Source organism: Paramormyrops kingsleyae, chromosome 10 (assembly GCF_048594095.1).
Source record: "Paramormyrops kingsleyae isolate MSU_618 chromosome 10, PKINGS_0.4, whole genome shotgun sequence".
In the NCBI taxonomy this organism is placed as follows: Eukaryota; Metazoa; Chordata; class Actinopteri; order Osteoglossiformes; family Mormyridae; genus Paramormyrops; species Paramormyrops kingsleyae.
Window position 1 is genome coordinate 8,944,322 of NC_132806.1, and position 16,497 is coordinate 8,960,818.

A 16,497-nucleotide genomic window follows, 5' to 3' on the forward strand; every position below is an offset into this window, starting at 1 on the left:
TGGTGTAATGCCTTTTAGTTAAACTATTCCTTGTGTCTCTTACATCCTGTGCTTGTCCTTATTTGAAATAAGCCAAAAAAAAACCCATCTGCCCCCAAAATGGCTGTGCCATGATATTTCAGAGTGAATATGCACCCAGCAGAGCATAGAAACATCTGAGGCCCTGTCAGCTCGTCTCTCTCTGCCTAACGTGAGGGAGTCAGGCAGGCAGAGGGTGCCAGGCCTGGGTGATTCCCACGATCAGGCTAGCCCAGTTCTGACAGCTAATACTCCACACCTGTCTCAAAGTCCTCGGTGACTGCACACCACCTGGGCAAGCAAAGACAAGGCAGAGGATGGCACGGGGAGTCCGTCATTCCCATGTATGCTTTGATCTGCAGCGGTGTTTCCCAACCCAGTCCTCAGGGACCCTCAGACAGTTCATGATTTTGCATACTTACTGGAGCTAGGAGCGAGTAAAAACAAAGACTGCCTGTCAGGGAGCAAAAACCTGGATGGTCTGGCAGGGAGCTGGGAGAGAGCAAAAACGGGACTAGGCTGGGAAAACTGGTCTGTTGGGTTTGCAGTGGACACCAGTAAATAAGCAGAAGGACACACAGGTGACATAACCCGCTGTGAGTGATGAAAAAAGGTAGCAAAGGAGAGAAGGACTTGGGGAAGCTCAGCTGTAATGGATTATGAAAAATCATGAGAGCCAGCACTGTGAAGGCCCCTGCAGCCCACACTGTGCATACCTGTGCAGCAGTACCTTCAGCTTTCACAGAATATAATTCTTCAGACTTTAGGGAGCATAATTTCCAAATTAATGTAGAGCAAAAATGACACGAGTTCACAATAGGATTTCAATGTACCTTTAATGACAAAAACGTAAATAATACACACCTGAAATCAGAATGTGCGGCTGCAAGGCCGAGGCCGGCAAACACGTGACCTCAATAACGAACAGGAAATGCCACTTTCAGAACCGCATCCGTGGAATGCATGTATTTTTTGTCTTGATGAAGAGAACGACGATCACCCAGAGAGACGCAGAATATTTCAACCATAGTGAAAAGGACATCAAAGTATTACCAGCCACAAAAAAACTCTTGGATGCAAAAATATTATTGACGAAATATTTTTTTTACCCTGCTTCATGTGGGCACCTCGAAATAAATGAACAAAATAATAAACATTTGAAATCTTTAGTAGATACTACAAAGGCATCCCATAAACCCATATTTTGCTGTCTTTATTTACAAAGGTTTTAAACCTGCTATGGGCAAGGTTACTCTGGTGTAATGTTTCGTCAGTTCCTGCTAGATCTGGCTGACAGATGAAATGCTGGGACGATGGACGGAGGGGACAGGTTCAAGATTCAGTCTGGTGGAACCGGCCCTCAGTTTTGGCTACTTGATGGCAGAAAGATATATGTTTCTTACTTCTCTACAACAGTATGGTTATTTACTGACGCTTGCATAGCATACATACTGTATGTATAGTGTTGTGTTAGTATACCGTCATGTTTTGAAAAGTTCCGAATTATAGAATTCCTATTGAATACGTATATATTACCTCTGCTAGAGTGAAGCATATGAAATTCAAATCTATTGAGGAAAAAACACATTTCATATTGAATTGAAGCAGTGAAATGAAATGTCTCCCAGTTAAAGCAAAACAGGCACTGAAGAAAGGTTACAGGAACAGAGGAAGACCTCCACTGGAAAGCATTTCCAAGCACACAGCCTTCATTTTGAGCCGGCTTCTCCGACCCACGGCCTTTGTTTTGGGCCGGCCTCTCCGACGCCCGCTCCGACCCACCGCCTTTGTTTTGGGCCGGCCTCTCCGACGCCCGCTCCAGCCCACGGCTTTTGTTTTGGGTCGGCCTCTCCGACGCCCGCTCCGAGTCACCGCCTTTGTTTTGGGCCGGCCTCTCTGACGCCCGCTCCGACCCGCGGCCTTTGTTTTGGGCCGGCCTCTCCGACGCCCGCTCCGACCCACCGCCTTTGTTTTGGGCCGGCCTCTCCGACGCCCGCTCCGGCCCACGGCTTTTGTTTTGGGTCGGCCTCTCCGACGCCCGCTCCGAGTCACCACCTTTGTTTTGGGCCGGCCTCTCTGACGCCCGCTCCGACCCACCGCCTTTGTTTTGGGCCGGCCTCTCTGACGCCCGCTCCGACTCATGGCCTTTGTTTTGGGCCGGCCTCTCTGACGCCCGCTCCGACCCACGGCCTTTGTTTTGGGCCGGCCTCTCCGACGCCCGCTCCGACCCACCGCCTTTGTTTTGGGCCGGCCTCTCTGACGCCCGCTCTGACCCACGGCCTTTGTTTTGGGCCGGCCTCTCTGACGCCCGCTCCGACTCATGGCCTTTGTTTTGGGCCGGCCTCTCTGATGCCCGCTCTGACCCACGCGTTCTCAGGAAACCTCTGCTGCTGCCACCGAGGTCAAGTAGGAGATGGTAGATGCGACAGGCAGACGGGCAGAGCCACCACAGTGTCATGGCAACGACGCTCCACCCTGTATTACAGCAACAGCCTTGGGAGCGAGTCACAGTGCCTCCACCCCCATCCTGTCAAAGACTGTTTTTGTAGTACTGAAGACTGAATTAGCGATCTGAGGTGACACATTCCTGAGCGGGTAAAGATCACAACGATCTTTCTGAAAGAAGCTTTTGGCAGGTTGACTAGTAGCTGAAGGATCACAGCGACTGACCTTGAGCAATGATACTTCCACGTTCAAACGACTTTTCTCCAATATAGTAGTGGGGGGGCTTTAATGATAGAAAACCCAATGCCCATCTCTGAACAAAAGCAACACAAATGATACAATACGCCAAAGAAATCTAAGGAAAAGAGTTTAAATATGTCCATACATATTGTACAAGTCCTGCCATGACCCCGACACGGTCAGAAGATGGATGGATGGATGGATGTATATTATACAGGACAAATATATCAAATATTGCTTCTTTTATAGCTATAGGAATATATTAATGTTGTCATGCAAATAAAGATAAAATTGCAATGTTTAATATATTTGCTATACAGGATTCAAATTGGCATAATACATTTTTCATAATTTTTACTTTTAAATTTCATTTCAGTTCCAAAGTAAAAGCTGATAATTTAACTGTATAATGAAAACAAAGCCACAGGGATCATGTGAGCGTAAATTGAGTCCGATATGCACAGCACAGATGTAAATGCGGGTTCCACATGTAAACAGTGCTCAGAAGCACCACGTGACCTGTCCGGTCGTTTGACACCCCGCGTTACGGAATGATAAGTGCAGCTTATTGTTTGGTATGGATGACACATGAACCATCAGTCAAAGAAACAGACAGTGTTATTCTTCTGGTTTCCTGCACAGAAATGTCTGTAATGCTGGAACGCCATGTCAGATCGTGCGCCGGCAGGAACATGATGGCGCACGGCACATATGCAAAAAGTCAGGTTCGCCACTTTACTGTGATATCTATACACGGGATGTAAACCTGGTGTAATACTCCCTCATTCATAGCTTGGCCTGGTATTTTCTTGCTGGTTTCTCTCACATTCATTTGCTGATACCCCTGAAATCACTGCTGATTGGTTAAGGCTATAAGTGTCATCGCTGACTGACACTTGCAGTGCCTATTAGAAATGTTCTCAGCGAACATCCCGTTTAACTGAACAAGTGTTAGCCCCCCCGGTACAGTCCATTGCACGCTGACGAATACAGACTGCGTTTATCCCCAAATATCCTCTCTGCCCCTTTCAAGGTTAATGCACATGGCCGAGGGTTTGGGGCCAGGCTATGGGTGTGGGACTCATCTCAGCGGGGAGAAAGCTCATACGTCACAGCACACTTTCCAGGGCCGTCCTGGTCCGCTGATCATGCTCCACACACCTGCTGCCGTTCTGCCCGCACGGGAGCCGGAGGCTAGTGGACTGTAGCTCCCCAGGACACAACATGCTGTGTGCACTGAGCCTGTTGCTAGGGCTCAGGTACAAGAACCCTCCCAGATGGCTGTCAGAGGGGCTTCCAGGCAGGGAGGAAGGGGAGGTGGACGCCCATGTGTGGTAGGCGCTGAGCTCCACCGGGGCGCCCTTGTGAAGATAGCTGGGGCTGGGGGTGGCTGAGGAGAGCGTCCGCTGGCTACCGTTGAGGCAGGTGGAGTTGTTGCCCACGGAGTCTTTCCTCGAGTTGCTGGAGGAGCTGAGGTGGGAGCTCCGGTAGTTGTAGGCCTTCCAGCCTGGGCGTTTCCTGTGCCGGCACTGGCACCTGAGGATGCGGATGAAGGCCAGCTTGAACTCCCGGCTGTAGCAGGGGTAGATGATGGGGTTCAGACAGCTGTTGAAGTAACCGAGCCAGAAGATCACATTGAAGAGGGGTTTAGGAGCACGCAGGCTGGCGTTGAACGACCCTGTGGAAGACATAAAGATTTTAAATAGGTGTATTTGACACATATTAATTCTTCCCCTTTTCAATATTGTTTTATCACTCTATCATTATTTTATTTGTTCAGTATTATTTTATTATTAAAAACTACCTGAGTGTACATTTCAGCACCTGCAATGTGCTTTATAAACCAGAAAATATATAATATATATAAAATATATAAAAATCAAGGAATATGCTAAGTATTCAGCTGAACTTCTCATTCGGTGAATGAGTCTCAGCAAACCTTATAATCCGTTCCATCTCATCGTAATTGAGGGCCTGGGATTAACTACCCATAACCTTTTTCATACGTTTTCGTTCATGTTGCCTGTAACGACTACTTGTTGTCCGACAGAGGGCAGCATATGACAACAATTAATATTGGTAAGTTGTATTCGTAATGCTGGCCGCATTGTTATTTTATTTTTTATGTAAAAGTAACCACTATCTGGTTTTTTAAAAGGAAATGCCATCAACATTCTTTTTTGCTTAATCTTGTAAACACGCGGCGAAGAGAGGCAATTAATCCAGCATATTTGCGTGTGACATTAGCCCTATACAATTTTCTTTCCCCATACTCCACCCCGCTGAAAAAAAAATCTATTTAAAACCCAAGAATGATGCACGCACACATGGGCACGCCGAGCCCCTCTCACAGCGCGCTGCCGAGGTCAGGATGGCGTGATAGGGCCCTTTTACTTTTCAGTCATTGGCTTCCCAGGGTCTCTCAGGTCCTCTTGGGGTCTCCAGTAAACACGATTCCCCCAGGACTTTGGTACTCCTCTCTGGCCTCGCAGCTATTTTTCGGGGGAGGGGGGATCTGCCCTGTCCCGCCGGCACCGCGGTGTGCATTTGACGGGGGGTGTGATGAATCGCATTCCTATTCTGTTACACTTTCTATAAAACGGGGAAAAACGCAGACAGAAAACCTCCGCAATTCATACTCAAGCGGCGGTTCTTGCTTTGCGTTTGCTGGAAGGCAGCACCATGGGACTGTATCGCCATAAACAAATCACCGAAACTACCGTGGCTTCCTGTATTACCATTATTTATGATCACATTTTTGACAATATACGGGTTTTTCTTTATAAGCGCATTCGTTTCCAATTTAATCTAAAATCTAAAACCATCTGTGCATCCAATATTTTTTAACTAATTTTATCTATGTCATTCCACCATTTTAATTCCACTTTTTAAAAACGATGCATAATGATTTTTTTCCAGCAGTCTCTTTGCCAAACGTCCCATTATGGAAAGGATCTTTACAGTTAATGAAATGAACGCTAAAGACGGCCCCGCTAACTCTGCCATGCATTCTGGGGGAAAACCACAGTAAAATCTGATAAAGTGCCCTGGCCCGGGGCTCTAGGCTTGGGGAAAATGTCCCTGCAGGACCAGATCAGATGGGCTCCCGATAATGCCTGTCCTAAAGTGATAGCCCATACACACGAACCATTGTAACCCGCACCGTGAGTGAATTCAATTGAGTTAACCAAAGTGCACAAATTACATTCAAGCGCTAACGCAACAAGTAGTCTATTTCAGCTACCGTAACGAGAGGTTCGGCTAAATGAAACCACCGCTTCCATTAATTACCATACATTTTAAGGATTATACTGGATGAGAAATGTTTAATTTTACATGTGAGGTTTTTTTTTCTTTTTACAGAAAAAGTCGATTTTCAGGTTAAAATTACAGAGATGGTGTATTTTTTAAAGGAATGACAAGATGCTGAATTTTGCCAAACAGGCATAATAGGATAATAATAATAAAGTATGATGTGATGTATTTTGATAAGTTGTAAAGATGGTCATGCCGCATTTAACAAATAGTCAAGATTCAAAAGATGCTGCTGTTCCAGGTGGCAGCCGCCATTTCTTCTTGCTTTCCTCGTCACCACCGTCGGACACAAGAGCCCCTTAAACTCCATTGTTTGTGCAAATGACACCCTAAAGACGCGTGTGCGTGGGGTGGGGTGTGCGCGAGGAACCCATCCCACACATGATATAATCCCGCTCCATGGTCACTCCCGGAGGTGAAAATGGCATGTGGAAGCACCGGCCGCTGAGTGAGAGGGAAGGCGTCTCCCAAAGGGTGCGGACACGCGGGCCACATTCTGCTCTTATCGCAGGCCCTGTTGTCGTCATGCTCCACTCCTCATTCCCCCCGGAGCACCGCGCCATCTGGCACCCCTGCCCACGCGGCCGTAACGGCCAGCTACCAGGCGGGGGAGGCTGGAAGGTAAGCGAAGGGGCCTCAGACCCCGGGTACACGCTGCCAGGTAAGAAACGGCCCCCAGGAGACCGGCTTTGACCCACGTAGGGAGGGGGACGGGGTGGAGCAGGCTGGCTGTGAGGACTACGAAGGGGGGAGGGAGGCTTTCGCGAAACATTCTCCAAAGCAAAAGGCTTCCCCGACAGTATCCCTTGAGATGCTACTCTATCGGATGTCACGCTCCCTCTCAAAGGGAATCCCAATAATTAGCAGGCACTCAGCTGTACACCTAAAAGTCCAACAGGGGTTTCACACTGCACAAGAGATTTACTCTTACAGGGTCGCTGAGCACTGTTAATTAAAGGCAAACACAAACGAACTAGCTCAGGAGAGACTAGAAAGGAAGAGACATATTGGCTTTGGCGGCCGGTGCAAAAGCCGGCTGGCCAAAAATAATCGCCCACTATTATCTGCAAAAAGCCCGTGATAATTCTCTGTGCTGCTGGCAGCTGTGATATCTGTAATCCGATGCAGGATGGACACCCAACACCACGCTGGACTTGACGACCTGCTATTTCTGTGCATTCACCCAAGGGTGCTGCAGACTAATATGTAATTAAAGTTTCCCCATCGACAGCTCAGTGGTGGTGGATAGACCACCACTAGCTATGGGACTGGATAAAGAAACAGTGCGGAGTGACCCTGCTCTCCACACGGGAGAATGCAGGCTTGGGAATGTGTTACCATCCACTTCTCAGGCATTCGAGATTTTTCATTTGTCTTGCGCTGCCAAAGATTTTGATGTTTTTTTCCACATAGGTTACATAATAATGCTGATAAAAATCACGTGTTGCCCAGCTAAAGCAAACTCTCATCGCAGGATGTGATTTAGTAGAATCTGACTTGAGTCCAATATTGAATTTTCCTCATTTCGATCCATCATCGACAAAATTAGCGATGCTGCTCTTTTGTTAAGCCATGCTGGTTTATCACCATGGTTGTTTTCACTTTATTCTGGGCTCTAACACTCATCCCACTTCCTGTTGACTTGTTGTCGTGTGGGGGAGTGTAGTCTCACAGAAAAGGGGCGTCTGGCTGAGTTTGGTCTGAGGCAGTGCATGATGGGTAATTGACTGAAGTGTTACTGAAGATCTGAGCATTTTTCCACCTGTGGTTTATGGACGACAGGCAAGAGATGTCAAAAAGATGTCACCACTGTCAGAAACAAGAGCTGCCTCTGTGAGAAACAAAAGATTCACATCGTGGTCGTCCCACCCTCAACCACGCATTCACTCAGTGACATCGCTGTCAATCAGTAATCACTGAGATTGACATGTAGCTGCGTAGCACACAATGAGAGCTTGCACACCACAAATTGATTAATCAAAGCCTAGTGCCATATGCTCATCAAGCACAAAGATAGCTGCTACACCATGGTAGCCCGACTGATGTGATCTTTAAATTAAATGGTGAAAAACCACCCTGAGCTACAATATAATTTCATTATGACTTCTAAAGGCAAGTCTGAGATGTCAAGTGAAGAGAGATATAAACTGCCCCCCCCCCCCCAAAAAAAAAAAAACACAGAATGATTCATATCATCGGTATGTTTCGAATATAGCCCTCAAGATCCTCCCTAAGCAGGGGTGCATCTCTGGGGGGGGGGGGGGGGGTTGTGTCTGCGGCTGAAAGATGGGATGCAGTTCTTCCCTTTGGGCCTCAGTGCTCCAGTGACACCAGCACATTTCCGGCGCTGTGCACTTAGCCGCTCATTACTCTTCGCCTGAGATGCGTTTTCAATTTCCACTGGGGTTGGGGGGGGGGGCTTCTCCCTCATCCCAGGGCACATTAAAGACGCCACTCCACTCTGGCAGCACCCGTGTCACGTTCGGCGGCCCGGCCGTCTCTAATTGGGAAACTTTTGCGGAACATTAGCACCGATCGTACCTATTAAATGCCTGCGAAATCTGAGTGGGAAAAAATAACGCAATTATCCACGGAGGGCTAATGATTTTTTTTTTTCACCACTGTGAGGATGCTGGGGAAGGGAGCATCCGGGCTTCATTTCCCACAGCCCTTTCTGCGTGATGACTGCATGCCATGGTGCCACTGCGTGTCATGCATGCCCGCATGCAGAGACTGCCTCGCTCCAATGTTCAATCCTGTTACATCCCTGCTTACAGCAAAACTGATTAATATGTAAAAAAGATTGGCTCTGCGATAATCTCTGCCATCGTTATGGGACTAGGATGCTGAGCCATATGTCTCATTTCATTACCTCCTTAATGTGATTCACGTAGACATGGCCGTCAGTGGAGACAGTTCTTGCTGTGAGAGGAGAGCACGTTTCTCCAGTGTTACAGGCACGTTTCTCCAATGTTACAGGCACATTCCTCCAACGTCACAGGCACGTTTCTCTAGTGTTCTCCAATGTTACGAACAGGTTTCTCCAACGTTACAAGCAGGATTCTCCAATGTTACGAGCACGGTCTCCCCGCTCCGAGCAGCCTCTACAGTTCTTAGTTCCGCTTCCAATCGACTTCTGTGTTTGAAGGAGATCGGAGTAAGCTAGCTTGCTATTTTTGTGTATCTGTGTGTGTGCGTGTGTTTGTGTGTGTGCGTGCGTGTGTGTGTATGTGCATTTTCCCTAAACCGCCCAGCTAGCCGACCCTCATGTTTACACTCAAATATCCGCTTTGCTTTGCCTTCTCCCATGTGACCTCTTTGTGACAGCGATCCCCACCACAGCAGACTCCTGGTTCTGTTCACTGTGGTCCAGATCCTCTATTTGCCCAACTCTGCAGGTTTACCACTGACTTTCAGAAGAAACCAAGCAGGAGGGAAAAACCAAATAAATAAACAGTGGAGCCATTTTTCTTGCTTTTTGTCTATGGTGTATAAGGGCGAGCTGGACCATTTCTAACATCTAGCAGGGAAATGTGGGACCGCAAAAGAGCAGCAAACCACCTAATAACTCTGTTAGCAAGCACTACTCAGCACACAGAGCAACGTGTAATGGGAGCACTGGCCGGGTGAGAGGATAAGAGAAGAAGGTACAAAGCCCAGCTCATGTAAAAACACCAACGTGTCCCTTCCAGGAAGGGGAGGGTCCTCTCGGAGAAGAAGGAAGAGTCTGAAGAGGGGAGAAAATGTTGTATCACATGACATCACTCATACCAGCCCTGAGTGGAAATACAGACGTCTGAAGACGTGGATGGTCACAGAAGAAAGGAATTAACTCAAAAGCACTACCAGCAAACTCAACGCTGCATTCTGGCACGGTATGTGAAAGAGAATGCATTAAAATTGCCCCACATGTGCTAATCCTTCCATTCAGATTCAACATGAGAATCCTTTGCCCTTAGCACCTTGAGACTATGGTCTTCAGACAGCTATCTTTCATTGTCATCTCATGCTCAGCATGCCCTTCAAAATCAAAGAGAGGGCCTAAGTATCCTCTTCAGTTGATTAAGGAACTTAAATTCCCAGAGTTTATCATTATTCACAATCACAGACCCTTGTTACCTTTGGTATCAACGTGGCAGAGCAGTCAGCTGTGATGCTTAAAGGGATTTGTGTCACTTTAAATAACAGGGTACTAGTCGGGCTAAGAGGGTAATCGTTCTAAGATGGCCACGTAAGATTACTTTTGATTGGTCAAAAGCATGTCGCCCTCGACAACTGCGAGAACCCAGTTAAGCTGAGAAGACACCACAGAAGAAACAGAAAATGGGACCCAAAAAGGGACGCATTTGTCACTAGCCAGCGGCTGAGCTCAAATGAAGTGCTGCGAGCCGGCAGGGATTGCCTGAAATGGTAATTCACGTAATCCACGTGTTTGCTGGCCACAGGAGCTGTCAGCACATGGCTGAGAGTCTCTTTCCCCTGGCTGGACACAACCACTTGGACTAGTCCCGCGCGTTTCCTCACACGTCTGCCTTGCCAACAAAAGCCACCACAGACGTCTCCCTGACGATACCTTTCATGCAGACAGCCCCATAACTTTCAGACATCTTTCACAAAAGCAGTTCATTATGCTCACTTTGGGGAGGAACTCATAAATCTGACAAAAACATTGCTGTTTTACAGCTGGATAGGTACATGGGGTAATTTTGTCTGAGTAGCATACTGCTGTAGTACAGAAAGACTCATCCTGGTACTTCAACAACCAGCAACCATTAGGAGTTACAGTCCACCCCAAAACCACTGGGCTAGCCACCCTTAGAATTCATTCCCAATTTTGCCATCTTCCTCTTCATCCATCTTCATCTCGGCTTTCCCTTTAACTGACGAATGCCACGAGCAGGGCAGCGTGCGGCTCCGTGGGTTAGGATACTGTTCAAATCCCATGGCTGGCAGAGTGATGTCACTGTTGGCTAGGCCCCTAAGCCCAATTGTTCCTGGGAACAGCTGACCTTGCCTTCTCAATTGTATGTTACTCTGGATAATGTAAATAAATGAATGTAAATGCAGCCGTTGGCTTCTACTGGTCCGTTCTGGTCTGGCATGACCTGCAGAAATGTGACTAAACTCTTGTCAGGTTTCACTCCCCGGATCAAAAGATCACCTGGAGCGTGTCTGATTCTGGGGACCATCCCAGTCCTCATCTCCCTGCAAAACCCATCAAAATGGAAAGTACTCACTCATAAGAAGAAAAGCCTGGGCTGTTTATGAAGACCTTGTTGTCCAGATGCCTAATATTCCGTCATTGACTGAGTCCAGGATGTGTACATATCCTTGATAATTCATAATTCCGACACGTATTGAGAAACCATGCTGGACGACCACGTCTTCTCACTGAACGTTCCCACATGGTCAACATATGGGGTTCCACACAATGGGAGAGAGGGATACATTGTATGTGTTCCCCACTCCATGCTTCCATGACCATGGTGAGGAATTGGTGATGCCGTTACTGCACTTGGCACGACATTTAATTTCCACTAGATGACGCTATGCAGAGAGTGCGGGGGCAGTGGCGTGATGCATCACCCGACCGTGCCTGGGCTACAGGAACCCACTGGGGGGCCTGGCATCAGTTTATGGGATGGCAGAGCTCTGGAGACTCTTCGGGAAGTGGCTCTGATCTCCCTCCGGTCTCCTAGCAACTGCCTTCGCTAGCCCAGAGCCTGCCCGTGTGACCATCCTGTTTATGCAACACTATAATCCTGTCAAACGTGGACGGGGCACTCATTCTTACCACGTGGACCACGGCGCGCTTTGAAAACTGGACTTCTGTGAGGGATGGACCCTAAAGTCTCTAACGCCAGAGAACCCTCTGACCCGCTCCAGGTAGAAAACAAAGTCCAGGAGCAGCGGTGCCAGGGTTCCATGGAAGCTGCCCTCTGTCCGCAGGGCTTGGCTCTGCACAAAGGGTACAAATACCCTCCTGCTAATATGAAGTGTTTGCGCAGTCAAACAAACTACTGCATCACAGATCTGCAAGATCGCCGTCAATTTGTGCTGCTGCACCTGCGCACTCCCTGTTTTCACATGAAATATGTTGTTCATCAAAGCAAATATATATCACTGCGATTGTTTTCAGACATATCTCTCCCCAGCTGTAACAACTCTTGCTAAACTCGGGGTCACACTTTAACGGCATAAAATATTCTGGATAAAATTCAAAAACATGCACGAACAAACCAAACAAAAACACATGAAACACTGAAGTCAACACTAATTTTTTTTGATCAGTTTTGAGCATTTATATCTTTAAAGGAGGGAACATTTAGTCTATTCCCACGGAGATTATAGTAAAGAATGTATGTAAAGATCAGTAACAATCACTAACAATCCACAGTGAAACAGATAGTAGGACGTGGCTTTTTAGCACAGTGCAGGAATGTAAGTGAAAAAGACCTGGGTCCGTCTAACCAATATCGGGATTAAATGAAACGTCCAGGACATCAATTGGACAATATATCTGTAATGTGTCCCAATTTAAAACTACACTAAACACTGGGTCCGCAGTCGGTGTACTGCTTGAGAAAGGGTTTGACTGGGAGTCGAGTTTGGCCTAGGGCGGGTAAGATCCCAACACATGGAACTGGAAAATTGATATGCTGGGAACAAGTATATACCATGGCTGGCATGTAAAAGTTTCATATTGAAATGTTAGATTATTTTCTCGGAGAGACACCAGTTCATATTTTGCTTGATGTACTCACCTGACCTTGTGTGGTCTACCTTAATAATGGTCTATTAACAATGAAACGTGCTTAAAACATTAAAAAAAAATTAAAAAAAAACACGGGAATTTGCCCTGCTTTCACCAAACTCCACCTAGAGTAATTTGTTTTGGCCTTTTTTATTAATTAATTTTATAATGTTTTAAAATTCATGCTTATCATACCAAAATTTTTAAGCTAACGATATTTCGAAATGTATTTTTTTTCAGTCATCTAGACAATTTTTCAGACTAAACAAAATATGCGTTCAATTATATATTTCTGTCATGTAAAAAGTTCTGTCCTATACAGTTAAACACACTTTAGTTCAAAATATGCCGTTTGTATTATCACAACGCTAGAGTCATAATAATGTAGCATCCGTTGGATTAAAAATAAATGCTAATAATAATACAATTATTTTATCTTAGAAATATTGAAATCATTTCAAAACATCGTCAGCATTTTACGTTATATTTTCCACTATTCATTTTATATTTTTAAATATTCGCATCAACTTTACAAAGTATTTTATATATCACGTTAATAACAACAAAAAGAGATCCTGCCTTGTAATAAAAGTGTTATTTTGATATTGCTGAACTTGACTACAAACAGCTATTTAGATAAAATCGTGATTTTATTACTTTTGCCGTATAACGCGAAAAATTCGGAAACGCATAGTTAAAAATTAAGATTTAACATTTGTTCATAGAGATCATAGAGTTCATACCAATTAAATGTAATATTCAAAAAACATTAGGCCTAAATGAAAAATAAATTTTCCAAGAAGTGCACATAAGATTAATGATTACAGTTAAATTCGCTGGAAACATTTCTTCTGACCAAAACCATTAGAGGTTTACTTTAAGGGGCGGCGGTACATTTATAGGAGCAATAAAAGAACTGCCGCTTACCAATGGGCAGCGCGATGAAGAAGGGCAGCCAGCACAAGGTGAACATGCCGACTACAACGCCCAAGGTTTTAGCAGCCTTCTTTTCCCGTGAGAACTTGAGCAGCTTGACGGTGAGGGAGCTCCGGCTTGGCTGACCCCGGCCCTTGCCGGTGCTCCCGCTGTCCTCGTGAAGCTGCGATCCTTTGTGGATCCGGAGCGTGAGCTCACTGGAGTCCGTCCGCTCCTTCATCACGCCGGCCTCCAGGTTCTTAGTTGTCTTTTTGGCCACTATGTACACTCGGCAGTACATGGACAGTATGACCACCAAAGGTATGTAGAAGGATCCTAGGGATGAAAACAGTGCGTAAAAGGGCTCCTCGTTAATTCTGCATACCCTGTCGTCAGGTGAGGGCGCCTGCTTCCAACCTAGCAAAGGTCCGATCGAAATGACCACCGACAGAACCCACACCCCGAACATGGCAAGGAGAGCTCTCCTCTCTGTAACGATGCTGGGATACCGTAGCGGGTAGCTCACTCCGATGTAGCGATCTATGGAGATCACGCACAAGCTCATGATGGATGCTGTGCAGCATAACACGTCCACCGCCGCCCAAATGTCGCAGAAGATCCTGCCGAACACCCAGTAGTTGAGGATCTCCAAGGTGGCGGAGACAGGCAGGACCGTGGTGCTCAGCAACAAGTCGGCGATGGCCAAGTTGATAATGAAATAGTTTGTGGGGGTCCTCAGATGCCTGTTGCACACCACAGAAAGAATGACAAGGATATTGCCCACGATGGCGAAAACGATAAATGCGCCCAAGACCATACCCAGGGGGACCGCCCGAGTGAGGTCCAGGGCATTCGGTTCGGACTCATTCCCCGAAGTCAGATTTGTGCTGTTGGGCTCCAACAGTAACCCGCCGTACAGCTCCGAGGATCCGTTACTCCAAAACTTCGCAGCATCATCAGTGTCCGAACTCATTTTGGCGACACTGGTCCTCCATAGCACACTAGCATTTCTCCGACATGCAGTAAACCTATAAAAACATCAGGGACAGAAAAACAGCATGGCACCTTGATGCTCTTCAGATCTCAACAGTATGATCAGCGTATCAAAAGCCAATTTGTGTTCGTACAATGATTCAATATAAACAACAACACATTTTTGAAAACTTTTCTTTAGCAGTTCAACTGTGAAATCTACAGTTCTGTTTGCAGAAGCGCGGCATATTTTTGTCCGTTTAAATTCTTTTTCTCCGTGCTTAGCTTGCCTGTAGACGTGCTTTGGTTCTGCAGCGCCCTGTGCACAACGTGGGATCCTGGACAACCGCAACTTCACCCGCGCTGCCGCTGCCCCTCCGCTGTCCGCTTAGTGCTATGAATGGGGAGCGCTTTTGGGGGGGACGAAGCGTATGGCGTCATCGACTATACTCCACGTCGCGCATACTGCGACAGAGGACACGCGTGAGCTGCAAACCAACGCCGGGTCCGGGAGCGCACCTCTTGCCCCAAGTCAGTGGAAACCTGTAAGGACTCTCTCACATCTAAATGCTTAAGTGTATAAGAAGTGCCAATCAGTCTGTCACCGGCGTTAATTAAACGGCATGACAGGCTTGAAAAAAATATAATTTCTAATAGTGAAAAGTGCCTAATTCATCTAAATTCTATCTAATTATTATCCAACGGAACGATCCAATCTCTCATTATTAGTATTAGTAAAAACAAGAGGAATATAGCGTAATACTATAAAGAGTATTGCTACTGCTATTGCTACATGTGCTGCTATTTCTAGCCTATTATTATTACGGGTCCAAAGCACATAGTGCTATGGACCATTATTATTATTATTATTATTATTATTATTATTATTATTATTATTACACAGTTAATAGACAATCGAATATTTTTCATTCCTGTGGTAATAGCCCGTATTTCTGCAAAAACTTATCACAAAAGAAGAATCAGTTAAAAACAGCTAGTCTACAGGCTTGGGACTAAAATAAAATAATGATATTTAAAATATTTTATACTTTTTTAACACCGTTAATATAGATGACGGACTCCTGTCCGGACGGCCTCTTTATAGCGCTTCATCATAAATATTTCTATATAGTATCGCTGGTTAATATCTACGTTAAATAAAAGTTACATTATATTTATATTTTTTTATAGCGGAAAGACATTACATATATGCATAAAATGCTACATACATAGTTTAATTCTAAATATAATTATACATATATATTTTTTATTGGAATTAAAGCCTGGACAATAGGGTAATGTTCTTACAAAAATCGACGCAACAGCTAAATATAACGTATTCACAAAGAACCCAAACTAACCAAATAGCTCGTATACAAACGCAGCTGTCGCGTGTGTCTGTCCGGGCATTGTCGCAGACACCGGAATGTATCAGAGCGCTAATGTACTGTATAGAGATATTTTTAGACAGCCCTCAGAACTTACCCTGCCTTCATAAGACTGGCATGGACCTGCAAGTCAAGCATTGTTTACCCTGACCCTGCTGACAGTAGCTTTCAACAGATAATGATTTTCATTACCACATTTAGAAAGTTTTTTTTTTTCCAATAGGAAAACAAAAACATTTTTGTTGTTCTATAACTTTTAAATACAACTGCATGGTTTGAAATTTTACCGATTATTTCAGCAGGCAGCTTGATGAAGTTTAATTTCCTACACAAGGGTACAACAGCAGTGTTCCATAGGCGATGTGAAGCCGCAGCTCCATAACGCGTCTCTGTAGCTCACTCAGCCCAGCCTGAGCCCATATCTCAACGCTGCCTTTCTAAACCTTACAG

General features: G+C 45.8%; 1 protein-coding gene across 2 annotated transcripts; it reads right to left on the reverse strand.

Annotated features, from left to right (window-relative positions):
- Positions 1–835: 835 nt before the first annotated feature.
- On the reverse strand, positions 836–15,457 carry LOC111855193 (alpha-1A adrenergic receptor). 2 transcript variants are annotated; one of them, XM_023833989.2, is made up of 3 exons: positions 14,950–15,457; positions 13,700–14,715; positions 836–4,381 (listed from the first exon to the last, which is right to left on the reverse strand). In XM_023833989.2, exons 2-3 carry the CDS (start codon positions 14,658–14,660, stop codon positions 3,813–3,815), a joined length of 1,530 nt encoding a protein of 509 aa, XP_023689757.2. In that variant the 5' UTR covers positions 14,661–14,715; positions 14,950–15,457; the 3' UTR covers positions 836–3,812. The 2 variants fall into 2 exon arrangements, with proteins under 2 accessions (XP_023689757.2, XP_072573358.1); XM_072717257.1 differs by having other exon boundaries at positions 13,700–15,457.
- Between the last annotated feature and the right edge of the window lie 1,040 nt (positions 15,458–16,497).